This window comes from Oncorhynchus keta, chromosome 18, assembly GCF_023373465.1.
Source record: "Oncorhynchus keta strain PuntledgeMale-10-30-2019 chromosome 18, Oket_V2, whole genome shotgun sequence".
In the NCBI taxonomy this organism is placed as follows: Eukaryota; Metazoa; Chordata; class Actinopteri; order Salmoniformes; family Salmonidae; genus Oncorhynchus; species Oncorhynchus keta.
The window spans coordinates 8,920,118-8,946,322 of NC_068438.1; the positions used below are offsets into that span (position 1 = coordinate 8,920,118).

The following is a 26,205-nucleotide window of genomic DNA, read 5'->3' on the forward strand; positions in this document are numbered from 1 at the left end:
GTCGTATCACGTCCGCACCACAGAAGGAGATATGTTTTTTATAAAGATCCTGTCATCCTGCATTTATTATTTTTATACAAAGTGTGCAAAACAAGACAGTTAGGGTTAGGTTTAGGGGAATGGTTAGGGGAAGGGTTCACTAACATACTAAGTAGTTGCAAAGTAGCTACAAAGTGGTAAGTAGTTGCAAAGTTGCTCAAATCCAAAAGTTGTTTTTCGGTTGCTAGACGTTCATGTTTTTGAGTTAAGTAACCTTCTGTATTATTTAACCATACCAAATGTAACATATCATATTAATTTAAGTGTCCCGGATTTACGTTTACTATGTTACGTCTAGTCTATGAAACCAGGCTGGTGGAGAAGGACCATCTCATTTCAAGCACATTTCTATCCATGCTGACTCTCCTCAATTAAATATGACGTTTTTCAAAAGGAGGCAATAGAGGTCTGAGGAGTGGGGGCAAATCTAATTGATAAAAGGCCCATGACTATGGTGTGACAAGGCGTTGAAGTACGTTCAAATTGTCTGCTGTATTTGACAGGAGAGGGCGTTGTTCGCCTAGAAAGACAATAAAATGGAAGACAATACAACTTTTTTTTTATTTTTCTTAGGAATATTAAGGTTTATTAATAATATGATCTCTTAACAACATTATTTATAATGCCACTTGATAACACGTTGCTTTGAAAACTGCATATTGTGAAGCCATATGCACTGAAAACATGCTAATCACAAAGGTATTTGTAAAAACGTCTCTATACATATAAATACCATGTTATCTGGTCATGTTCTCTCCTTGTCATGTACCATTCTATATGGTTATTTCTATATGGTTATTTGCTCCAACAGATGTTAAATCTGGTTAATGAAAACTTGTAAACTTGTTTGACAGAGGATTGCTGAGACTCGTCCAATGCAGTTTAGCACACACATTAAATTTCTACTTTCTAATTCACCAAAAAAGAAAAGGAACAATAAACTGTCTCAATGGAGACATTGTTTTGTGTGAGAGGTTTTGCATTAATTTTGAAATATTTCAATTAAAGAGAGTACATGTTCCGTTTCTTTAAACCATTAACCTTAATATCAGATGATAGTTTCCTATTATTTTATCTTGATTCTCATAGAGAGTGTTGAAATGTATTGCACTGTAGAAGCCTTTAATATTACATTTCAATGTATGGTATAATTACAAAAATCTTAATATATCAGAAAGAAAAAACAAGCTTAAGAAAGTAAATAATTAAACCACAAATCTCACACCATCCTCAAGCCTCAGATACATTAACACAAATCACTAATGTCCTTGTTACTATTCCTATCATCGGTAATATGAAAATAATGACATGTTTTTGTATTTACATACAAATTGCTTTTGATATATTGGTGTGTGTTCTTTGTCAGTCTAACTCTACAATCATGCCCAGGTAAATGTTGGTAAATCAAATGGGAAGGCATTGAAAAAAAGACATTTCCTTTTGGAAATTAAAATGTGTGGTATTTTTGCCCCCCAAAAATATATGAACAACAATACATAATTAATTGATATTCAGATTTAAACCAGTAAAACCATCAAATATGATAAAGACTAAAATAGAAGGGGAAAAAACGTGGCGGAACAAAATCACAAAAACAGTCGTCACAACAGGAAAGAGGAAAAATATATTACTCTCACATCTCTTCGGACTTTAGTCATTACAATGGGATAGCGATGTGTGGGTTTGACCAGTTCTGGACTCTGTTACCGTATGTTTTGTTGTCTTTGTCACCACGGTTACTGTTCCCTTCTTTGTTGTAGTAACATTCTCCTCAGACACCTCGTGGGTGGAGAACCGCATGCTTGGCATTTGGAGCCGGAAGGTACCAGCAGTTTCATCTAAACCCTGGCACTGGAGCGAGGATCTGCTACCCTGGGGAGAACCTTCTGGTGTAATGTGGAGGATTCCTGTCGAGTGGGGTTTCAGGTTGAATTTGGGGGCCTTGAACCAGGTTGACTGCTCTCCTTCTTCCATCTCCTTTTTGCTGCTCTCAGCCACTGCCTGCCCCCTAGACTTCCCTGGTACAAAACCAATGGAGACCATTGGCGTTTGGGATTCTGAACTATCCCAATTTAGCATTTCTGTCCTGGCCGATGAGGACACCACATTGTCTTGAGTTTCCTCCTCTCCTTTTGCTGTCTTCTTCTTAAATCCCGGGAAGGACATTTTGCCTAATTTCACTTTCGTCCCCTTGGTTTCTCTGTCAGTTCCTGAGGACTCATTGACAAGCTTAGCACTCATTTCAAGGTCCTCTTCTCCACTGCCTATTATTGAATATGGCGAGGAGAACTCTATCTTTGGAAGCTTGAGCTTCCCTAACTTAACTTTATCCTCCTTGGATTCATTCTGGAATGTTGGATCTTTCTCACCATTGAGGCTGGAACTCGACCCCTCACCTTTTAGGGTTACATCAAATGAACCTGTTTTGACCGGAGAGAAGGTGACTTTGGGCATTTTTAGCTTTGCTCCCTTTGACTTGTCATCTCCATCCACGTCTCCTTCAATGCTCAAAGCAGCACTGTTTTCCTTGGATCCTGACTTTCCAAACGATGGCTTCATTTTGATCTTTGGCATTTTGATGTTTGCCTCTCCAGACTCTACACTGGTGGACATAGTGGAGTGGTCTGTTTGGGGATTCACCAAAACAAATACAGCTTTTTTAACTTTGGGCATTTTAGGGCCTTCACACTCAACATCTGGGTCCTTCAAATGTACTCTGGCTCCAGGTGAAGAAATAGCAGGTAAAGCCACCCCGAACTTGGGTATTTTCATTTTTTGTCTCGTACTTGTATCTGCCCCATGGTCCCCAGTTTGAGATGCTCCAATATCAAAGTCTGTATCTGGTATTTTGGGGGATTTGATTCCAAGATGAGGTAATGTGAATCCATTCTCGGTGCTGGCATCTGTGCCAGTGGACTCGGCAGGGCCTTGTTTACTCTTCAGCCCCACAGGCATTTGAAACTTGATACCACCTTTGTCTTCTTGTTGTCCGCTGTTGATCTGTGCTCCTCCTTCGCCTGCTACTGAAGGACCTAAGAGCTCCACATTAGGGAGTTTGAATTTTGGCAATTTGGCACTAATCTCTGGACCATGAGGTTCACCCTCTTGGCTGGCTCCTTTGGATACTGAGAAGCCCACATCTGGGAGGGAGATGTTTGGCAACACAGAAACACCTGCCCCCGCATCTGCCTCCACATCTGCACCTTTGCCAAGCTTTGTCCTCTTAATCATAAATCTACCACTGACCCCTTCATTCTCTTTCTCAGTCTTCTTTGTGGCTGCATCTAATGCTTGATCTCCAGTGTTCTTCATTTTTGGCATTCCAATTTTGAATTTGGTGCCTTTGACTTTTGGCCCCTTAACTTTGGTACCAGAAGTTTTAAGGTCTAAGTCAGGCAACTCTATTATTTTTATGTCTTTCTTTCCCTCAACTTTGTGGAAGCCTATATCGAGCTCCAGATCTCCTTTTGGGCACTCTATGTCTATTGTTGGCATTTTGATTTTCATCTTATGGTCTCCCTTTGAATGGGAACCAGTTTTGTCTGAACTATTCTCATGAACCTCAGCTCCATGGTTGGGTTTTCCAACATTCATGTCCAAATCAAGGTCGGGAGTTGTATACTTTGGTAAGCCAATCGAAGGCATTTGAATCTTTGCTGCTGCCTCAGCGTTGGGCTTTTTGATTTCAGCATTAATGTCAGCAGATTTTCCCTTTGGCAATGTAATATCTATATTTGGCAGTTTGATTTCTGGCATCTTATATCTTCCACCCTCACCTTCAATTTCCAATACAGGTGCATTAACATCTCCACTTTTTCCTTTTGGAAGTGATATGTCTACCTTTGGCATTTTCACATGTGGCATCTCGAATTTCCCTCCTTCGACTTCCATTTCTGGTGCTCTAATTTCTCCAAACGTTCCTTTCGGAAGGGATATATCTACCTTTGGCATTTTCACATGTGGCATCTCGAATTTTCCTCCTTCGACTTCCATTTCTGGTGCTCTAATTTCTCCAAACGTTCCTTTCGGAAGGGATATATCTACCTTTGGCATTTTGAATTTTCCTCCCTCTGCCTGAATTTCCATCTCTGGTGCTTTAATCTCTCCAGTTTTTCCTTTGGGAAGTGATATATCAATGTTTGGCATTTTCATATGTGGCATCTTAAATTTTCCACCTCCTTCCATTTCCATTTCTGGTGCACTGATGTCTCCAGACTTTCCCTTCGTTAGTGATAAGTCTACCTTTGGCATTTTCATATGTGGCATCTTGAATTTTCCTCCATTTCCCTCAATTTCCAAATTAGGTTCATGAACAACACCCGTTTTTCCTTTTGGAAGTGATATACCAATATTTGGCATTTTAATTTGTGGCATCGTGAATTTTCCACCTCCTCCTCCAATTTCCATTTCTGATCCTTCAATGTCTCCAGTTTTTCCTTTTGGAAGTGATATACCAATATTTGGTGTTGTCATATGTGGCATTTTGAATTTCCCACCCTCTCCTTCAATGTCCATCTCTGGTCCTTCAATTTCTCCACCTTGTCCTTTAGGAAGTGATATACCAATATTTGGCATTTTAATATGTGGCATCGTGAATTTTCCTCCCTCACCATGAATTTCCATTTCTGATCCTTCAATGTCTCCAGTTTTTCCTTTAGGAAGTGATTTATCAATGTTTGGCATTTTCATATGTGGCATTTTGAATTTTCCTCCATCTCCCTCAATTTCCAAATTAGGTTCATTAACATCACCAGTTTTTCTATTGGCAAGTGATATATCAACATTTGGCATTTTCATATGTGGCATCTTGAATTTTCGTCCTTCCATTTCCATTTCTGGTGCACTGATGTCTCCAGACTTTCCCTTCAGAAGTGATAAGTCTACCTTTGGCATTTGAATTTGTGGCATCTTTAATTTTCCTCTCTCTCCATGAATTTCCATTTCTGGTCCTTCAAAGTCTCCAGTTTTTCCTTTTGGAAGTGATATATCAATGTTTGGTGTTGTCATATGTGGCATCTTGAATTTTCCTCCCTCTCCACGAATTTCCATTTCTGGTCCTTCAACTTCTCCACCTTTTCCTTTAGGAAGTGATATATCAATGTTTGGCATTTTCATATATGGCATCTTGAATTTTCCTCCTCCTTCCATTTCCATTTCTGGTGCACTAATTTCCCCAGATTTTCCTTTTGGAAGTGATATATCAACATTTGGCATTTTCATATGTGGCATCTTAAATCTTCCACCCCCTCCTTCAATTCCCATCCCTGGTCCTTCAATTTCTAAACGGTTTCCTTTGGGAAGTGATATATCAACATTTGGCATTTTCATATGTGGCATCTTAAATGTTCCACCTCCTTCCATTTCCATTTCTGGTGCACTGATGTCTCCAGACTTTCCCTTCGTTAGTGATAAGTCCACCTTTGGCATTTTCATATGTGGCATCTTAAATTTTCCACCTCCTTCCATTTCCATTTCTGGTGCACTGATGTCTCCAGACTTTCCCTTCGTTAGTGATAAGTCCACCTTTGGCATTTTCATATGTGGCATCTTAAATTTTCCACCTCCTTCCATTTCCATTTCTGGTGCACTGATGTCTCCAGACTTTCCCTTCGTTAGTGATAAGTCCACCTTTGGCATTTTCATATGTGGCATCTTGAATTTTCCTCCATTTCCCTCAATTTCCAAATTAGGTTCAGGAACAACACCCGTTTTTCCTTTTGGAAGTGATATACCAATATTTGGCATTTTAATATGTGGCATCGTGAATTTTCCTCCCTCACCATGAATTTCCATTTCTGATCCTTCAATGTCTCCAGTTTTTCCTTTTGGAAGTGATATACCAATATTTGGTGTTGTCATATGTGGCATTTTGAATTTCCCACCCTCTCCTTCAATGTCCATCTCTGGTCCTTCAATTTCTCCACCTTTTCCTTTGGGAAGTGATATATCAACATTTGGCATTTTCATATGTGGCATCTTGAATTTTCTTCCTTCTCCCTCAATTTCCAAATTAGGTTCATTAACATCACCAGTTTTTCCTTTTGGAAGTGATATATCAACATTTGGCATTTTCATATGTGGCATCTTGAATTTTCCACCTCCTCCTCCAATTTCCATCCCTGGTCCTTCAATTTCTACACTTTTTCCTTTTGGAAGTGATATATCAACATTTGGCATTTTCATATGTGGCATCTTGAATTTTCGTCCTTCCATTTCCATTTCTGGTCCTTCAATGTCTCCAGTTTTTCCTTTTGGAAGTGATATATCAATATTTGGCATTTTCATCTTGAACGTTCCTCCTTCTCCTTCCATTTCAATTTCTGGTGCACTGATGTCTCCAGACTTTTCCTTCGGAATTGATAAGTCTACCTTTGGTATTTTCATATGTGGCATCTTCAATTTTCCTCCCCCTCCCGGAATTTCCATGTCTGGTCCTTCAATCCCTCCACTTCTTCCTTTGGGAAGTGATATAGCAATATTTGGCATTTTCATATGTGGCATCTTGAATTTTCCACCTTCTCCTCCAATGTCCAATACAGGTGCATTAATATCTCCACTTTTTCCTTTTGGAAGTGATATGTCTACATTTGGCATTTTCATATGTGGTATCTTACATTTCCCATCCCCTCCTTCAATTTTCATTTCTGGTCCTTCAATGTCTCCAATTTTTCCTTTCGGAAGTGATATATCAATATTTGGCATTTTCATATATGGCATCTTGAATTTTCCACCTTCTCCTTCCATTTCTGGTGCACTGATGTCTCCATGGTTTCCCTTCGGAAGTGAGAAGTCTACCTTTGGCATTTTCATATGTGGCATTTTGAAATTTCCGCCCCCTCCTTCAATTTCCATCTTTGGCCCTTCAATCCCTCCACTTTTTCCTTTGGGAAGTGATATATCAAAATTTGGCATTTCCATATGTGGCTTCTTGAATTTTCCACCTTCTCCTTCAATTTCCACCGTGGATACATCAATTTCTCCATGTTTTACTTTTGGAAGTGATATGTCTACCTTTGGCATTTTAATGCCAGGCATCTTGAATTTTCCACCCCCTCCCTCAAGTTTCACTTTGGATGCATCAATGTCACCAGTTTTTCCTATAGGATGTGATACATCTATATCAGGCATTTTGATGTTTGCCATTTTAAATTTGCCTCCCTCCCCGTCAATGTTTGTTTCATGCTTGACTTTAGGCAGAGTTACATCTAGATCAATATGGGGGGCTGATACATCAATAGTTGGCATTTTAGGGATTTTCAGGTTTCCTTCATAACCACTGATGTCAGCCTCAGATACATCTGGGATTAACATTTCTTGCTCAGATGTCTTGGCAGCTTGCAAGGATATCTCCACTGATGGCATTTTGACCTTTCCTTTAGCTTCTAGTTCAGCACTTTTCCCACTCCTGTCAAAGTCTGTCTCCTTTGAGCCAAACCCTGGCATGGAGAACTTGGGCATTTTGATTGTAACATCAGGTGCATGAAAGCCAGCTTTCCCCTCCATTCCACTATCCAATGAGGCATCTATCTCTCCCTCTGGTAGTTTACCTTTAGGAGATGACTTCTTAAACTTTGGGAATTTTAGTCTATATTTTCTATTTGTTTTGTCTGCTGGATTTTCTACACTGATCCCTGGCGTTGGAATGTCAACTTTCCCCTTTTCTGTCTTGATTTCCACATCAGGGCTGGCTATTGATACATCTTTCTTAGATATTCCAAAAGTTGGCATTTTCATTTTGGGCTTCCTTAGTTTACCTTTTATTTTTCCATCTCCGCCTATTTCCACTGATGCTGGTCTGCCCTCACCATCCACTCGTGGGGGGCTAATATCAATATCGTCCTCTTTGCCATATCCTTCTAGGTTTACATTTCCACTAGACTTTCTACCAAATTTAGGGAGAGAAAATCTTGGCATTTTGAGAGAGACATCTGGCATGTCAAAACTTGACCCAGAGGATGGCCTACCACCCTCTGCTTTTAGTAGCTCCATCTCTTCCCTATCATCTCCTTTAGCTTTTGACAGCCCAAAGTCTAAGTCAACCTTCGGTGCAGATATGTCTACCGTTGGCAGTTTAACAGTTGGTAACTTGACTCCACTCCTACCCTCTGCTTCAATTTTGGGCATTTCAAACTTCCCACCTTTGACTTCAAGGCCTTCTTTGACATCACCTTCTGGGTGCTTCATCTTTGGTAGTGACACATCAAACTTGGGCATTTTAAACTTTCCTCCTTTACCAGAATGTCCTTCTATGTCAGTTTCTCCCTCTGCTTTTCCTTTTGGGAGTGAAATATCAATCTTTGGCATTTCAAACTTTCCACCTTTGGCTTCAAGGCCTTCCAACTTATCTTCACCCTCAGGTAACTTCATTTTTGGAAGAGAAATGTCAAGTGAGGGCATGTGAAACTTTCTCCCTTTACCACCATACCCCTCTACCTCAATATCACTTTCCGCCTTCACCTTTGGAAGAGAAATGTCTATATTAGGCATATGTATTTTACTGCCTGTCACTTCTGGACCCTCTAATTTAATTTCACCATCTTTTGACTTCATTTTTGGTAAGGACATGTCGATTGTGGGCATGTGAAACTTTCCTTTTTTCTCAGAATGTCCTTCAGTGTCTATTTCCCCTTCTGTTTTTCCTTTTGGAAGTGAAATATTAATCTTTGGCATTTCAATCTTTCCCCCTTTGGCTTTTGGACCTTCTACTTTGACTTCACCTTCAGGCAACTTAATTTTTGGAAGGGAAATGTCAATTGAGGGCATGTGAAACTTCCCCCCTTTGCCACCATGCCCCTCAACCTGAATATCTCTTTCAGTTTTCCCTTCAGGAAGAGAAATATCAATGTTAGGCATATGTATTTTACTGCCTTTGCCTTCCGGTCCTTCTAGTTTGATGTCCCACTCTGGGAGCTTCATCTTTGGTAGCGATACATCAAACTTGGGCGTATGAAACTTTCCTCCTTTTCCAGAATGTCCTTCTATGTCAGTTTCTCCCTCTGCTTTTCCTTTTGGAAGTGAAATATCATTTTTTGGAATTTCAAACTTTCCACCTTTGGCTTCAGGAAATTCTACTTTGACTTCACCCTCAGGTAACTTCATTTTTGGAAGAGAAATGTCAAGTGAGGGCATGTGAAACTTTCTCCCTTTACCACCATGCCCCTCTACCTCAATATCACTTTCCGCCTTCACCTTTGGAAGAGAAATGTCTATATTAGGCATATGTATTTTACTGCCTGTCACTTCTGGACCCTCTAATTTAATTTCACCATCTTTTGACTTCATTTTTGGTAAGGACATGTCGATTGTGGGCATGTGAAACTTTCCTTTTTTCTCAGAATGTCCTTCAGTGTCTATTTCCCCTTCTGTTTTTCCTTTTGAAGTGAAATATTCTTTGGCATTTCAATCTTTCCCCCTTTGGCTTTTGGACCTTCTACTTTGACTTCACCTTCAGGCAACTTCATTTTGTGTCAATATGTGAAACTTCCCCCTTTGCCACCATGCCCTCAACCTTTCCTTTCAGTTTTCCCTTCAGGAAGAGAAATATCAATGTTAGGCAAATATTATTTGGTAGCGATACATCAAACTTGGGCGTTCAAACTTTCCTCCTTTTCCAGAATGTCCTTCTATGTCAGTTTCTCCCTCTGCTTTTCCTTTTGGAAGTGAAATATCAATTTTTGGAATTTCTTTGTTGACTTCACCTCAGGTAACTTCATTTTGGAAGAGAAATGTCAAGTGAGGGCATGTGAAACTTTCTCCTTTACCACCATGCCCTCAACCTCAAAATCATTTTCACCTTGGAAGAGAAATGTCTATATTAGGCATATGTATTTTACTGCCTGTCACTTTGGACCCTCTAATTTAATTTCACCATCTTTTGACTTCATTTTTGGTAAGGACATGTCGATTGTGGGCATGTGAAACTTTCCTTTTTTCTCAGAATTTCCTTCAGTGTCTATTTCCCTCCTTTGGCTTCAGGGAATTCCTTTGGCTTTTGGACCTTCTACTTTGACTTCACCTTCAGGCAACTTCATTTTTGGAAGGGAAATGTCAATTGAGGGCATGTGAAACTTCCCCCCTTTGCCACCATGCCCCTCAACCTGAATATCTCTTTCAGTTTTCCCTTCAGGAAGAGAAATATCAATGTTAGGCATATGTATTTTACTGCCTTTGCCTTCCGGTCCTTCTAGTTTGATGTCCCACTCTGGGAGCTTCATTTTTGGTAGCGATACATCAAACTCGGGCGTATGAAACTTTCCTCCTTTTCCAGAATGTCCTTCAGTTTCAATCTCACCCTTTCCCTTGGGAAGGGAATAGTCCATTGTGGGCATATGAAACTTCCCTCCTTTGACACTCGGTCCTTCTAAACTGACATATTCTTCTAGTGACTTCCTTTTTGGAAGGGAAACGTTAAATGTAGGCATATGAAATCGTCCTCCTTTTCCAGAATGTTCTTCAATGTCAATTTCTCCCTCCATTTTTCCTTTTGGAAGAGAAATGTTCATCGTTGGCATATCAATGTTCCCCCCTTTGACTTCAGGGCCTTCTAGGCTGACTTCACCATCTGGTGTCTTCATTTTTGGAAGTGATATATCAAATGCTGGCATTTGGAACTTGCCTCCTTTTCCAGAATGTTCTTCAGTGTCAATTGCTCCCTTTCCTTTTGGAAGTGAAAGGTCAATTGTTGGCACATGAAACTTTCCTCCTTTGAGGTCTGGTCCTTCTAAAAGGATATCTGCTTCTGGTGACTTCATTTTTGGAAGGGAAATGTCAGAATCTCCTTCAACTTTGATGTCACCTTCCATTTTTACTTTTGGTAGTGAAATGTCAATTTTAGGCATGTGAAACTTCCCTCCTTTGACTTCAGGTCCCTCTGTGTTGACCTTACCCTCTGGTGACTTAAATTTAGGGAAAGAAATGCCAAATTTGGGCATCTTAAACTTTCCCCCTTTACTGACATGTCCTTCAATGTTAACTTCTCCCGCTGTTTTGCCTTTTGGAAGGGACACTTCGATATTTGTTATCTCGACCTTTCCCCCTTTGAGTTCAGGGCCTTTTACTTTCGCTTTACCCTCTGGGAACTTCACTGTCGGAGGAGAAATATCAAGCGAAGGCATGTGAAACTTTCCGCCTTTAGATGCTTCTCCTTCAACGCTGATGTCAACTTCTGTTCTTCCTGTTGGAAGTGAACAATCTATAGTGGGCATATGAAATGTGATGCCTTTCACATCAGATCCTTCTATTTTCATGTCACCCTCTGCTGACTTTATTTTTGGAAGTGAGACATCAAATGAGGACATTTGAATCTTCCCTCTTTTTTCAGGCTTTCCCTCAATGTCAATTTCGCTTTTGCCTTTGGGAAGTGAAATGTCTACTTGTGGCATGTGGAACTTTCCTCCTTTTACATCAGGCCCTTTTACAACGACTTCTGTTCCTGACGACCTCATTTTTGGAGGAGGAATGTCAATTGTGGGCGTTTTGAGCATTCCTTCTTTTCCTACATTTGAATCAATATTGACTTCACCCTCTGCTTTTCCTCTAGCAAGGGAAATATCAAGTGTGGGCATTTCTAACTTTCCCCCTTTCAATTCAGGTCCCTCGAAACTAGCATTGCCCAACATTTTAGAAAGGGAAACGTCACACGAGGGCATTTTGAACTTGCCTCCTTTTCCAGAATGTCCCTCAATGTTCATTTTCCCCTCTGTTTTTCCTTTAGGGAGAGATATGTCAGCATAGGGCATTTGAATTTTGCCACCCTTCACTTCAGGTCCTTCTACATTAATTTCTCTGTCTGATGACTTCATTCTTGGTAGAGAATTGTCAAATGTGGGCATCTGAAATGTACCTCCTTTTCCTAAATATCCTTCAATGTCTACCTCACCCCCCGCTTTACCTTTCGGGCGTAAAAGGTCAACTTTTGGCATGTTGAACTCTCCTTTGACTTCAGGCCCCTCTATATTCATGTCCTCCTCTGAAGACTTGAATTTTGGAAGAGAAACATCGAAAGTTGGCATTTTGAACTTGCCTCCCTTTCCAATGTGTCCTTCCACATCAACATTTGCTTCTCCTGATGTCATCTTTGGCAGTGAAATGTCAACAGCTGGTAAGCTCATTTTTCCACCCTTTTCTGGACCTTCAATATCCATATCAGATGATCCAATCTTTGGTAGTGAGATGTCAGTTTTTGGCATGGATATATTTGGCCCTTTAAAAAAGGGTCCCTCTATCTTGTCTGGCACTCTACTCCGGGTGTCCAGCTGCAGATCGATGTTGGGTGCAGAGATGTCAATAGCTGGCATTTTAATGCCAGGCAGGCCTGTTGACCCTTCAACTCCTTCAGCTAAACCTTTTGCTTTTATCTCACCATCAATTTCATCAGAAGGTCGGGCTGAGGGGAGTCCTAGTGAAAGCTCTACCTCTCGGTGCATAAACTTTGACCCCTCCTTGACTTTCACTTCTGGTTTCTGTAGGGTGACTTCCTTGTTTCCAGATGGCGAACTGAATTCCACTGAGGGTGGTGTGAATTTGACATCTGGAGGTTTCAGCTCCAGAGACCCTTCAGACAAGGCAGTGTCCGATGTTGTCTTTTTTGTTTTAGGGAAATGAATTCCGAACCTGTGGCCCTTTCCTTTGACTTTGGCCTTAGCTCCAGGCACGTCTGGCCGGGAGACGTCAGCCTGTCCCTCTGGTTGCGTCATGTCAACTTCTCCTGTAGCCACCTCAGCACCCTTTGCGTTCATCCTGGGACACCTTATCATCCTCTTCTTCCTGCCAGTGGCGACCACTCCTCCATGCTGCTCAGTTCCCTCTGCCTTCCCATCCTTCCTCAGCTTGAACTTGGGGAAGGCAAACTCCACGTCGACGGGGTTGAGCTCCACTTTGGAAGGCGATCCCTCCAACTCTGCTCCAGTGCTCCCTTTCTTGTTTTCCTTCAGCCTTTTCAATCCAAAACGTCCTCCCCTCTTTTTCTTCGCTTTGAAAGGTTTGATGCTCTTGACACTCTGCAACAGACATGCAAGGATGAGTTAGGTGGACATGAACCTGATGAATCTGGAATGACCAGTTCTATATCTCAATGCCAAATTGGCAATTACAAATACGATCATAGCCGTACCATTTTCTGCATCTTGGTTTTGGGTCCTTTCAGTTCCATGCTGGTGGTGCCAGGGTGCATGGTGACATCAGCGCCGGTGATGGTCCTCTTCAGGAAAAAGGAGACTTTATAAGGCTCTGCACACTGCAAGATCTTCAGGGCATCCTCATACTTCACATTGTCAAAGTAGACTCTTGCACTGAGCAACTGATCTCCTGCAAGGAAACCAATCATCAGCCAGACAAAAGTTAATGTGCACACAGCACAAATGAGATAAAGAGAACAGGGGGGAACATGGAAGTCTTATAGTTGTGGTTTGCTTTTGACAATCAAAGGAAGGGTGTGAAAGGGCATGGCATGTTGATATTTACATTTTATACGCACAAGATAATGTACCGTTTGCACGTCAGAACAGGTGATTGATCATGACTTTACTTGCAATAAATTACACACTACACTTAATGGAAGTTACACAGGGAAGGGATACAGATGGGGACAAACAAGATTTCAACATTGCATTTTTTTCAGTTATTTCTAAGTATGGAATGAATTTATGTTTGAATAGTTTACGGTTTAACATTCTCATTTCTATCTATTAAACTAGTCCATAACTAATTTACCTCAGCTGTGTCTCATGGCTTTATATTCATGCGACTCTAATCTCCCCATCCAGGTAGTTACCTTGCTGGAGGCTAAGATGCTTTGCTGCAGTGGAGTCTTTAAGGACGTCCTTAATGAAGAGGCCTCGCTCCCCTCCACCTGTGACACTGTAGCCACTGGCTCCAGCCTCAGCCTCTGTCTCTACCACAACCTCCACCTCCTCAGATGCTGTCTCCTCCTGTACAGACACACCAGAGGAGAGCGTTTCCTCACAAAGTTCATTGTCATGTTGTGTTGCTACCATGCTGTTTTCATGTGTTGCTGCCACGCTTTGTTGTCTCGGGTCTCTCTTTATGTAGTGTTGTGGTATCTCTCTTGTCGTGATGTGTGTTTTGTCCTATTTTTTATTTAATTTTTAATGCCAGTCCCCGTCCCCACAGGAGGCCTTTTGCCTCCCGGTTGGGCGTCATTGTAAATAAGACTGAGTTTTTAACTGACTTGCCTCGTTAAATAAAGGTTCAATTAAAATAAATAATAATAAATACAATGAAGGTCTCGTCTTCAGATGTGAACAGTAGAATGGCATGCGATTCTGAGTGTTTTCTAGGCCTGTGTGAATGTTCCAGTTTCATGAGTATTAGTGGTTTCTTGGCTATTTACCACTGCTTGGGCGTCTGTTGAAGAATCCATCTCTGCTTGGGCCAAACGAGACGACTCTTTCAGGTGACTTCTCTTCAGACTCAGCACCTGTTTCAGCTCTGCATGCAGTTTCTCTTTCTGAACCTAAAAATAAGGAAGCATTGTGTCTGTGTTGATGGCTCAGTTGATTGGACCATGGTAGTAACAATACTAGTTACTTTATGTGTTCAAATCCTGCATGGGCCACATACAATATAGGTTTTTGTGTGTTAACTGTAAGATACAAGTATTTGGCAGGTAAATGACTTTGTAAGCATAGGGGATTGAAACCCAATGAGCTTGGTGTGTGTGTATATGACTTTAAATGACTTAAATGTAAATGTAATGTATATGTGTGTGCTTGCGCTAACTGAATTAGCCAATGAACGCTTTGGGATATGGAGAGAAAATACCTATTAGGGATTGACAGAATACCTTCATTATAGCCACACTCTTGAGATTAGAGACATCATTTCTCTCATCACATGGGCTTTGACATACTCCATAAGCTCTGTGTTAGCTGCAGCCCTGACCCCAACCTCACTGACTGAAGTACAATGACACAATCAAAACCTGCTGAGGTCATTCCATTCCCCCGGCCGCTTCTGTCAACATAAACAACCATTCATTTAGCCAAGCTCAGCAGAGATACCACATCTTCATACAGCATGTGGCAGGGCACAGTGGCAACAACAATTGACCTGTTGTGTTAGCACACCTCAAAAATATGCTGGGGGACTAGAGGATATGTCTGAAATGGTTCAAACATTTTTTTTTATAGGATATACGAGTGACGTGAAAATATTATACACCAGTAAGTGCATGTCCATAAACACACAATATATTGTTTTGCTTTCCTTATTTATATTTAGACCCCTCCCATCTACCTAATACCGAGTATCAGCTCCTCCTCTCAGACGCTATAGGATCCCTACATGTAAGCTGAACAGGTCTAAGCACTCCTTCATTCCCATGTCTATCTTAAAATGAGCTGGGTTAGTACGCCACGGACAGAATGTGAGGGTAATGTGCAATATGTATTATGTATGTGAAGTGTACAGCGTGCACGACAGGGGTAACATGCAATGTATGCATTATGCTGAGTGTGTAATGCACCGTGTCTATTTCGTATGTGTGTTGAAGACCATTTTGTTGGCTCTTTTTCTTTCCCATTCCATCCTTCCAGGGCTTGAGTGTGTTAGGATATCCAAACAGTCTCCACTTACCACTCTCTCCGGGCTCTCCTGGTCCTCTGGGGAGGCACTATGGTGAGGGTTGGCGTGGGGGGAGGTGGGAGGCCTGTCCGAAGGGGGAGACCGCTTTTTGTCTTTTACCTGGCTCAGTAGAGGAGATACCAAGTTCAACAGGTCAGTAAACAGCACTGCAGTACACCACCTCAGGTATGGCAAATAGCGTGTCTGGAACAAGTGAAAGCCAGATAGTGGCTACTCACGGCTGGTTCTCTGGCCTGGGTAGATACATGGCTTTCTTCCAATTCTCTGTCTGAGTCTGCAAACAGGAGGAGATTATGTCAATGTTGGCGTGTGACGCACTGACAAGAGGGCAGAGGTCAACAAGACTATATCACTTGACCCCACTGACACATTGGCATGATATAAGGTCATGGATACAGCACATTTGACACACACATGCATATACTGTAAGATTATACCTTCTCTATTTATTTATTTATTTTCGCTTGACGCAGGTATTGTGGCATGCCTATGGATTTCCAACCATTTGGTTTAGTGACCGGCCTCTCAGACTGCGGTGCATTGCTATGGCACTCTTGGAATTATTTCCATGGTTTTGCATATCCCTGCACCACCCACCCTAGCCCCTCAATAGCCCTCTACTTATAGGCAGGAGGCACTTGACTTTTTCGCTGGTCCCCAGCAATGTCATGCGTGTCCTACCCTTTTGGTTTCATGTGATGGCTTTTTGATCAGTCTTGGCATGTGTGTTTATGCGTGTGTGTGTGTGTGTGTGTGTGTGTATGTCAAGTGGGGGGATCCAGTACTCAGTATCAGCGTATTTCTCATGCCTCTATCGGGGGTGTCAGAGTGTCGGGTATCTCAGCCGGTCACGAGAACAAATGATAGACATTCAGAGTGCTCCTTTCCCAGGATGGCTAAACGTTGTGAAAGCAGGGACACCCGCCTTGGATAGTATGCTTCATGAGTACTGGACATTGCAATAATAAGGCTGTTACGCATCTGATCTATTATGATCTGCACAATGTTAATACCGGTATCAAGAAATAACTAAATGGCTCTAACTTCTCGACATAGCTAAATTAAACAAACTCTTTTGAGCTGATTTAAAAACATGAAATACTTAAGAGCTTGTATCCATGATATCCAGGTAAAGCAGAGTTCAAATTATACCATGACATTTGGGGAAGTCTCTATTCTTTTCATGCGACCTCCTACTGTATGCGTGCATGAGCTTGACATTTTTTGATGGGCCGAATCGTAAAGACGTCACTTAGCGGGAAAAAATGGTATTACCTTTTAACGTGGCATGAACACGTGAACACAACCAGTCAGCATGTTTTCGTCTGATTGTCAAACAAATCACTTCAAAAGTAGACTACCTGCGCATGTTTGTCCACTCTAATATGATTCCAGCATCCAAACAGTGCACTGTTCACATGATACTTTTTTAAACCATGACACAGAGGTGGGGGGTGTTTGTTTCATTTGGAATAAGCTTTTACTTGAATATTTAACACTGTAGCAGTAGGCTACACATGGCATTTTAAACAAATAGGCGAATGGTTCAATTGGAATTATTTAGAGACCCCCTGCCCACCCCACCCTGCCCCCACCATAATATGTGTATGAGTGAAAGAAGCAGCTGACCAAGAGTGCTCCCTGCTCTGCACAGTGAGTGCTCCACATAGGTCAGATCACTTTCTTTATATAGAGCCAGCTCTCTCTGACCCACATCTGCATGCTTACTACTGACTGATCTATACGGCTTGGATCCCTTCCATTCAGCTTAGAGGGAGCTGCAGACTACAGTCCAACACAGCAAAACAACCTAACCTCCAATCTGGCAACCCATCTGTTTCGTTTCGCATTATGGGATTGACGTTCTGTGGTAAACGAAAAGGTTACGAATTAACGTTGGAGAAGGACATGGTACTGTCTGCGTGCGTCTGTTCTCGTGATATGTTCAGCGGGTCAGATTTGGTGTCCTCAATGTTCTCAATGTCTTTTTAAATGCATTGGTCCTATACATTGAGACATTGCACCTAATTCGTCAAAAAAGGTTCACGGGATTAGGTTTCCCTCTATTAGATTTGATAATGAAGTAACAGACCCTGACTTGGTGGTCAGCTATTTGCTACTAGGATATGGGAAAGGACAGGACAGTTCACTACCATTCTCCCAGCATCAAACAGCCTGATCCCAGTCTCCGCAGGGTATCAGCCAGGACCCTAGTTAGAAACGGGATAAGAATGGGATCTTGTGACGTGTGGCTTTGTTTTTGGCGGATTGTGCAACAGCGACAACAATGCCAGAATAACGATAATGATATGAGCTATCTAATCTCCAATGAAGCAATATCTTATTAAATTCTAATTGGAATATGTTTCTATTTGGCTACACTGTGGAGTGGTTATGAAGTCAGGTTCCTGCACAACGGGAACACATAGACCTACCCTTTTCTATCATAGTGTTTGATACTGGAATTGTCTTCCAGTAGGAAAACAAAGGCAAAGAACGACAAGCAAAGAGAACAAACAACCAAATCTAGAGAGGTCTCAGGGACATGCTTTCAGCAGTGGAGACCAGGCTGTTTCACTCACAGCGTGCCAACAAATACACAGTGTGGGTATAGTATGTAGTAGGAAATGGGCCTAATATATTCACCTTATGAATATTTAAATGTCCCCACATACAGTAAACATAGCTTTGATACGAAGCGCTGTGTGTCTTGTTTGCTCTGTATATATTTTGCAGCAGTTGAATCCTAGGAGCTTCCAGGTCAGTCACTTTAGACACTGATTTGGCTAGTCATCTAGACACCATGTCCAAATACTAATGGAATTCTGCAGAGGATCAACTGTGTTTGTTTTTCTCCATCATTTGCAAAGTTACAGTAATTGGGTTAGCAACTAGGCAACTAAAAGAGCGTCATCTGAACTTGCAAAAAAAATCTATTTCCCTTGGACTGAGAACGTTGGAGAGTCATCTACTGTAACCATCACATTGACAGTCTACCAGAAGTTACCCCATATGTACAGCCATAGTATGTAGTATTAGGACACACACTTAGCAGCTACAGACCTGCTGTGTGGAGAAAGCTAACCTGATTGGTGCTAATTCAATGAGGGTCATGAGACCCAGGACGAAGAGAAAGGACCCTTTGTGTACCAGGACCCTTTGTTAATCAATACTATTCCGGTAATTAGTTGACGTGCAAATATATCTACTAAATAGCTTCAAGATTTACAGAGAAAAAGTGGTAAGTTTGTGTACAACTCAGGGATAGTTAGTCTAAAGCTATTGGATTTGAAAAACAGTTTATTCAAACAGTTCAATTCCGAGGCACATTATGAATCATGAAGAGACCTCCTAAAACTGCTACATATAGATTTTAGTGTTACCAAATTCCCCCATCTGTTTTCGTCAGTTATTGATCTCTACTTTCCCATGAAGATTAACTACTTCTACTGGAGGGGACCTATGCCAGCTTGAGTTGTGGTGAAAAAAATCCAAAATGTTTTCCCCCAACCGTGTCCAAAACAGACCCACGTTAGACTCCACAATCTTCACTGCTTGTTGTTGTCAATGCTCTATTTAACAGGCCAATGAAGGCAAAGCCCTACTCGGCATAGCTGGCATTCCCAGAAATGTCACAGACTTTAAACCATAAAGATTATTTTTGGTTAGAAAAACCCACTCCAGGACACTTTTGAATGTCTAAAACTAAACGGAGAGTATGTAGAAATTATAATGCAACTATACGTTTTCAAATAACTGCACTTTTTATCTGGCCCGCAAATGGCTTTTGACGAACAAATCGGTCCAGAGAAAAATCTGCGCTGCCCTCCGCTGAATTTTGAAAGGCGACCCTAGAGCCAAAACTATTGCCCACTCCTGCTTTAAACTGATCATTTGGACCCAACTGTGCTACTGTTATACCATAAGGTACACAGATATACCTCAGATACAATATCCTATTTAAAAACTGTACATTATGAAACAAGAGACATCTATAACTAATTGTGGTATATTCTATTCTTCACTAACAGTTGCCTTGGACTGTTAATAGGTCAGCATGTGGACAGAATCAGGTTTCAGTGTCTGTGTGACTTGTGAATAACTCAAATCCAATTTTATTGGTCACATATACATGGTTGCAGATGTCAATGCGAGTATAGCGAAATGTTTGTGCTTCTAGTTCTGACAGTGCAGTAATATCTAACAATTCCCCAACAACTAACTAATACACACAAACCTAAAGGGGTGAATGAGAATATGTACATACAAGTATGTGGATGAGCGATGGCCGAGTGGCATAGGCAAGGTGCAATAGATGGTATAAAATACAGTATATACATGTGATATGAGTAATGTAAGATATGTAAACATTATTAAAGTGCCATTATTTAAAGTGGCATTGTTTAAAGTGACTAGTGATCCATTTATTAAAGTGTCCAGTGATTGGGTCTCAATGTAGGCAGCAGCCTCTCTGAGTTAGTGATGGCTGTTTAGCAGTCTGATGGCCTTGAGACAGCTGTTTTTCAATCTCTTGGTCCCAGCTTTGACGCACCTGTACTGACCTCGCCTTCTGGATGATAGCGGTGTGAACAGGCTGTGGCTCAGGTGGTTGTTGTCCTTGATGATCTTTTTGGCCTTCTTGTGACATTGGGTGCTGTAGGTGTCGTGGAGGGCAGGTAGTTTGCCCCGGTGATGCGTTGTGCAGACCACACCACCCTCTGGAGAGCCTTGTGGTTGAGGGCGGTGCAGTTGCCGTACCAAGCGGTGATACAGCCCGACAGGATGCTCTCGATTGTGCATCTGTGAAAGTTTGTGACAAGCCAAATTTCTTCAGCCTCCTGAGGTTGAAGAGGCACTGTTGCGCCTTCTTCACCACACTGTCTGTGAACACCAACAACAACGAGACAGCCAACAGGGAGGAGGTGAGGGCACTTGGAGTGTGGTGTCAGGAAAACAACCTTTCAGTCAACGTAACCAAAACAAAGGAGATGATCGTAGACTTCAGGAAACAGCAGAGGGAGCACTCCCCTATATACATCGACAGGACAGTAGTGTAGAAGGTGGAAAGTTTTAAGTTCCTGGGCATACACATCACAGACAAACTGAAATGGTCCACACAGGAACTTAACATTTTCCACCTTCTCCACACACTCTTGTGAGGCCCCAGTGTTGAGGGTCAGCGAAATGGAAATGTTGTTTCCTACCTTCATCACCTGGGGGTGTCCCATCAGAAAGTCCACAACCCAATTGCACAGGGCGGGGTTGAGACCCAGAGACTTCAGCTTTTTAATCCTTTATTTAACTAGGCAAGTCAGTTAAGAATGAATTCTTAAGTTCAATGACAGCCTAGGAACAGTGGGTTAACTGCCTTGTTCAGGGGCAGAACAACAGATTTTTACCTTGTCAGTTCGGGGATTCGAACTTACATCCTTTCGGTTACTAGTCCAACACTCTAAACACTAGGCTACCTGCCACCCCGAGGAGCTTGGAGGGTACTATGGTGTTGAATGCTGAGCTGTAGTCAATGAACCGCATTCTTACATAGGTATTATTTTTGTCAAGATGGGATAGGGCAATGTGCAGTGTGATGGTGATTGTGTCATCTGTGGACCTGTTGATGCGGTATGCAAACTGAAATGGGTCTAGGGTGGCCGGTAAGGTGGCAGTGATATGATCCTTGACGAGCCTCTCAAAGCACTCAATGATGACAGAAGTGAGGACTACGGGGTGGTCATTTAGTTCAGTTATCTTTGCCTTCTTGGGTACAGGAACAATGGTAGCCATCTTGAAGCATGTGGGGACAACAGACTGGGATAGGGAGCGATTGAATATGTCCGTAAACACACCAGCCAGTTGGTCTGCGCATGCTCTGAGGACGCGGCTAGGGATCCTGTCTGGGCCAGCAGTCTTGTGAGAGTTAACACATTTAAATGTTTTACTCATGTCAGCCACGGAGAAGGAGAGGGGGAGGGTGCAGTCTTTGTTTGTGAGCCGCGATGGTGGCACTGTATTATCCTCAAAGCTGGCGAAGAAGGAGTTTAGTTTGTCTGGAAGCGTGACGTCGGTGTCCGTGACGTGGCTGTTTTGGTTTTTGTGGTCCGTGATTTCCTGTAGACCCCGCCACATACGTCTCGTATCTGAGCCGTTGAATTGTGACTCCACCATGTCCCTGTACCAGCATTTTGCTTGTTTGATTGCCTTGTGGAGAGAATAACTACACTGTTTATATTCAGCCATGAATCCAGACCTCTTTCCATGGTTAAATGCGGTGGATCGCACTTTCAGTTTTGCGCGAATGCCGCCATCCAGCCACGGTTTCTGGTTAGGGTAGGTTTTAATCGTCACATTGGGTACAACATCTCCAATGCACTTCTTTATAAACGCACTCACCGAGTCAGGGTATTGGTCAATGTTATTCACTGAGGCTGACCAGAACATATTCCAGTCCGCGTGATCAAAACAATCTTGAAGGGTGGCTTCCGATTGGTCAGACCAGCGTTGAATGGTTCTCGTCACTGGAACATCCTGTTTGAGTTTCTGCTTATAATACGGTATGAGCAAGATGGCGTCGTGGTCGGATTTGTCGAAGGGAGGGCGGGAGAGGGCTTTGTATGCATCACGGAAGTTAGAGTAGCAGTGTTCGAGAGTATTAGCCCTGCGTGTCGTGCAATCAATGTGCTAATAGAATTTAGTTAGCCTTGTTCTGAAATTTGCTTTGTTAAAATCCCCAGCTACAATAAATGTAGCCTCCGGATATATAGTTTACAGTTTACATAGAGTCCAGTGAAGTTCCTTGAGGGCTGTCTTGGTGTTCGCTTGAGGGGGAATGTACACAGCTGTGACTATAACTGATGAGAATTCTCTTGGTAGGTTGGGTGAGCAGAAGGACCTGAGTTCCTGTATGTTGTTATGATTACACCATGAGTCGTTAATCATAAATCATACACCCCCGCCCTTCCTCTTCCCAGAGAGGTGTATATCTCTGTTGGCACAATGCATGGAGAAGCCCAGTGGCTGAACCGATTCCGACGACATATCCAGAGAGAGCCATGTTTCCTTGAAACAGAGAATGTTACAATCTCTGATGTCTCTCTGGAAGGGAACCCTTGCTCGAATTTCATCTACCTTGTTGTCAAGAAAACTGTGATGTGCACATCTACGGAGCCTGACCAGGAGGCTGATCCGTCTGCCCCTTCTGCGGTGCCGTTATTTTGGGTTGGCTACTGGGATTAGATCCATTGTCCTGGGTGGTGGTCCGAACAGAGGATCCGCTTCGGGGAAAGTCGTATTCCTAGTCGTAATGTTGGGAAATTGACGTTGCTCTTATATCCAATAGTTCTTCCTGGCTCTATGTAATAAGACTTAAGATTTCCTGGGGTAACAATGTAAGAAATAATACATTAAAAAAACTAAATACTGCACAGTTTCCTAAGAACTCGAAGCTGGTCTAAGCATGGAGTTAATCAGCCCCATGACTCAGGTGAGAGACATAGCATGGTAGTACCCAACCTGGATTCCTAAAGCATCATGTGCTCCCTGAACATGAATCAGACACTAGAGTCTTTGCAGAGTCTGTAGTCTCCTCAAAATTGTAAGGTGGAATCATGTAATGCACAACGTGAATACACAAAACTGAATATGGGATTGAACTGAATATGGGATTATATGTGATTGTTTTAGCCAGTCACACTTATAAAGGCCCCTCATCCAGAATGTGTATTTGAAGAGGACTATGGGAACTGAAGATTAGAGATAGAGAGGGTCTTCTTGTCCTTTGAAAGCTCAGATTGAAAAATCAGCCACATCCTGAGGACAGGAAATTCCTCTTTATAAACCGGAAACCGAGATATTTTGTGAGATAAATACTCAACAAGGAGGGCAAGACACAAACAACCCTCCTTCTCCCTCCTTCTATTTTCCACCATCATTTGCAAATAAATTCCTTAAAAATCCTACAATGTGATTTTCTGGATTTTTTTTCTAATTTTGTCTGCCATAGTTGAAGTGTACCTATGATGAAAATTACAGGCCTCTCTCATCTTTTTAAGTGGGAGAACTTGCACATTTGGTGGCTGACTAAATACATTTTTGCCCCACTGTATCTATAACCCTCTGGCTTGTCTGTAGGGGGTCAGATACAGTCTCCCTATTTCAGACTGGATTTGGGGAGGGTTAGCTGCATGCATTACACTCTGCTACGCAGTGGCATAAACATCTATCTATAGTTTATCAACAACATTCATAACAGGTCCCAGCAGAGACGATAACTCCAGAGCAGACTGTCCCCCCCCCTTCCACCCCCGTGGATGGTGCTGGTGTCCCATTAACACGTTTGACCCCTCAGTCCTCAGAGGAATGGCAGGGGGATCACACACACAGACATTCAACACATGCCATCAAAGGGAGGAGAGGGCTATGGGAACACACACAGTTCAAAACAGATAGGAGTTGTTACCGAACATCCTAACAAGCAGCCATGTAAGTTGTTACATTCATTGGCTGAGATAGATTCAAAAAATAAACGTAACCTTAACATTTTTAAGGTTTTTAAACCTTAAGATGCTTTTTAAATAGCTACACAAAAAGACTCCCAACGCACACATTAACATCTCTAAAATGACCAACACATTCACATTTTTCCTAGGCAAACGGTCGCTAGTGGCCTGAGAACCAGAGGGAGGAAAGATAACTTGAAAATAACTTTTAGATTATACTTTTACGATATACTTATATGCCTGTTACTGTTATTCAAACCTAGCCTTAACTCTGGGTGGGTCTTGCCCTCCATACCGAGTTTACCATTCTACCCAACTTGCCATGGCATACCAAGCTATTGGGCTGGGGTGCAACACTCAGATCCTGTGACCGGCAGGTTGCAGAAGTTGCCCGTTTGTAAAAATGCAGATGGAGTGTTTGAAACAATTGCGTGCTGCTACTACCTCGTCAATAATCTTTGCAAGCAGGAACAGCAGCAGACAGCAACAATCCACAACGACCAAGTTGAGCATATTGTATGGTAACATAGCCCCATGCTATCAACAATACCAGTGGCGTTTGTCCTTCTATACGGCCTGTGTACTTATCCAACAAATAATAGCTATGTTATCAATACCTAGCAATGTGCAGTGTCTCCAGACTTCAGTCTATGCTGCACAACACAGTTAGACAAATGTTTTTAATAAAATAATGGGGGTGAAAGAACATTCTCAAACAACGATGCAGACAACTAGATGAACAGATATGACATGAACAAGACTGAAATATATTATCACCAGTGGACTTGATTCCATACTGCACTATGTACAAACAGTTGAACAGCCATAACACCGAGGTTAAAAAAGTCCTGCCACTCTCCTAACCTGAGATACATGCACCACCGCACCTACCCACCACAACAATCCCACTCTTCCACATGTACTGTCCACAAACTCTCAGATCTAAGAAGTCACAATGAGTCCGATCTAAGACATTTCCACTGTAGTGAGATGGAGACTAATCCTACCTGGTTGATACCGCTGTCACAGTGTGCTACCTCCCTGGGTGAGAGATTCACCTGGTAGAAGATCTGAAATCACACACTGCTCTCTGTCAAACTCTCACTCACTCACTCTCTCCTGATCACCCTGTTACCAGCCAGCCTGTCCCTTCACTGAAACCTCAGTTGGGAAATCTGGACAAGCCCCATGGCATCTCTAGGTGGGGCGTAACGAGAGTAATGATTGGACGAGGGCAAGGGGATGCCCCCATATTAGGAAGGTGAGGGGAAGGACTGTCAAGATAGGGGGGAGGAGGAAGGGGCCAAAAACTTTGACAGGATTCAGTCAGATTGTCATGAGCTTTCTTCTGCTGCATATTTGAGAAAAAGACTAGAGACCACTCTTCTTCAGCGACATGTAAACTACCTACCTGGCTGGCTGCTGGTGACATTGTTTAAATTCCCTGAGGAGTCAAACAAAGTGGAGGAATAACAAAAGGAATTATCTTCAGATCTGGGATAGCGGAGCTAATGTTGTGTGGCTATTTTTATCCCTCGAGATCACAATAAGAACAGGCCTGGGGTCTTAATTTAGAGAAAGTGTGACTCTTCTGGGGAGAGCATCTGTTGTTGTGAGCTTAACACTGAGTGTACTGTGTGTATCGATGGCCTGTTATTAACGTCCCTGCTTGCAGAGCTGAGGTAGTCAAAGTGAGTGCTGTGGTGGTTCATAACCACCATGCCTGCATAGACATGGAGTAATACCATCCCCATTCTGCCAGCTGGACCCCCATGTGAGCCACACAGGTGGTCCCATCGAGCCCTGGCCAGGGACACAAGCCTGCCACTGAAGGCTGCCAGGGAGATCAAGCCGCTTGCATTGTGTTAACGCTGTCATTGTTGCATTCCGCCGCTGACACAAAACTAGGATTTAGACAGGGAGGTTCGGAGCATTGGGGGGTGAGGTGAGGTGGGCAGCTGGCTTGGCACGGGACAGAGTGTCCCAGTGGCCCAGCAATCCCCTCATGTCAGCTGTTCGCTGTGCCAGGGCCAGAAAACTGGAGCAGGCTGGCTGCGGGGGGCTACAG

General features: G+C 42.5%; 1 protein-coding gene across 7 annotated transcripts; it reads right to left on the reverse strand.

Annotated features, from left to right (window-relative positions):
* Positions 1-594: 594 nt before the first annotated feature.
* On the reverse strand, positions 595-25,290 carry LOC118397180 (neuroblast differentiation-associated protein AHNAK-like). Of its 7 annotated transcripts, none has more exons than XM_052467350.1 (9): positions 25,145-25,290; positions 15,861-15,916; positions 15,634-15,741; positions 14,390-14,512; positions 13,811-13,967; positions 13,151-13,344; positions 10,037-13,037; positions 6,625-8,738; positions 595-3,879 (listed from the first exon to the last, which is right to left on the reverse strand). In XM_052467350.1, the coding sequence occupies exons 4-9, from the start codon at positions 14,417-14,419 to the stop codon at positions 1,690-1,692; spliced, it is 7,686 nt and encodes a 2,561-aa protein (XP_052323310.1). In that variant the 5' UTR covers positions 14,420-14,512; positions 15,634-15,741; positions 15,861-15,916; positions 25,145-25,290; the 3' UTR covers positions 595-1,689. The 7 variants fall into 7 exon arrangements, with proteins under 7 accessions (XP_052323310.1, XP_052323305.1, XP_052323308.1 ...); XM_052467345.1 differs by having other exon boundaries at positions 595-6,029; positions 6,138-8,738; XM_052467348.1 differs by having other exon boundaries at positions 595-4,281; positions 5,668-8,738.
* Between the last annotated feature and the right edge of the window lie 915 nt (positions 25,291-26,205).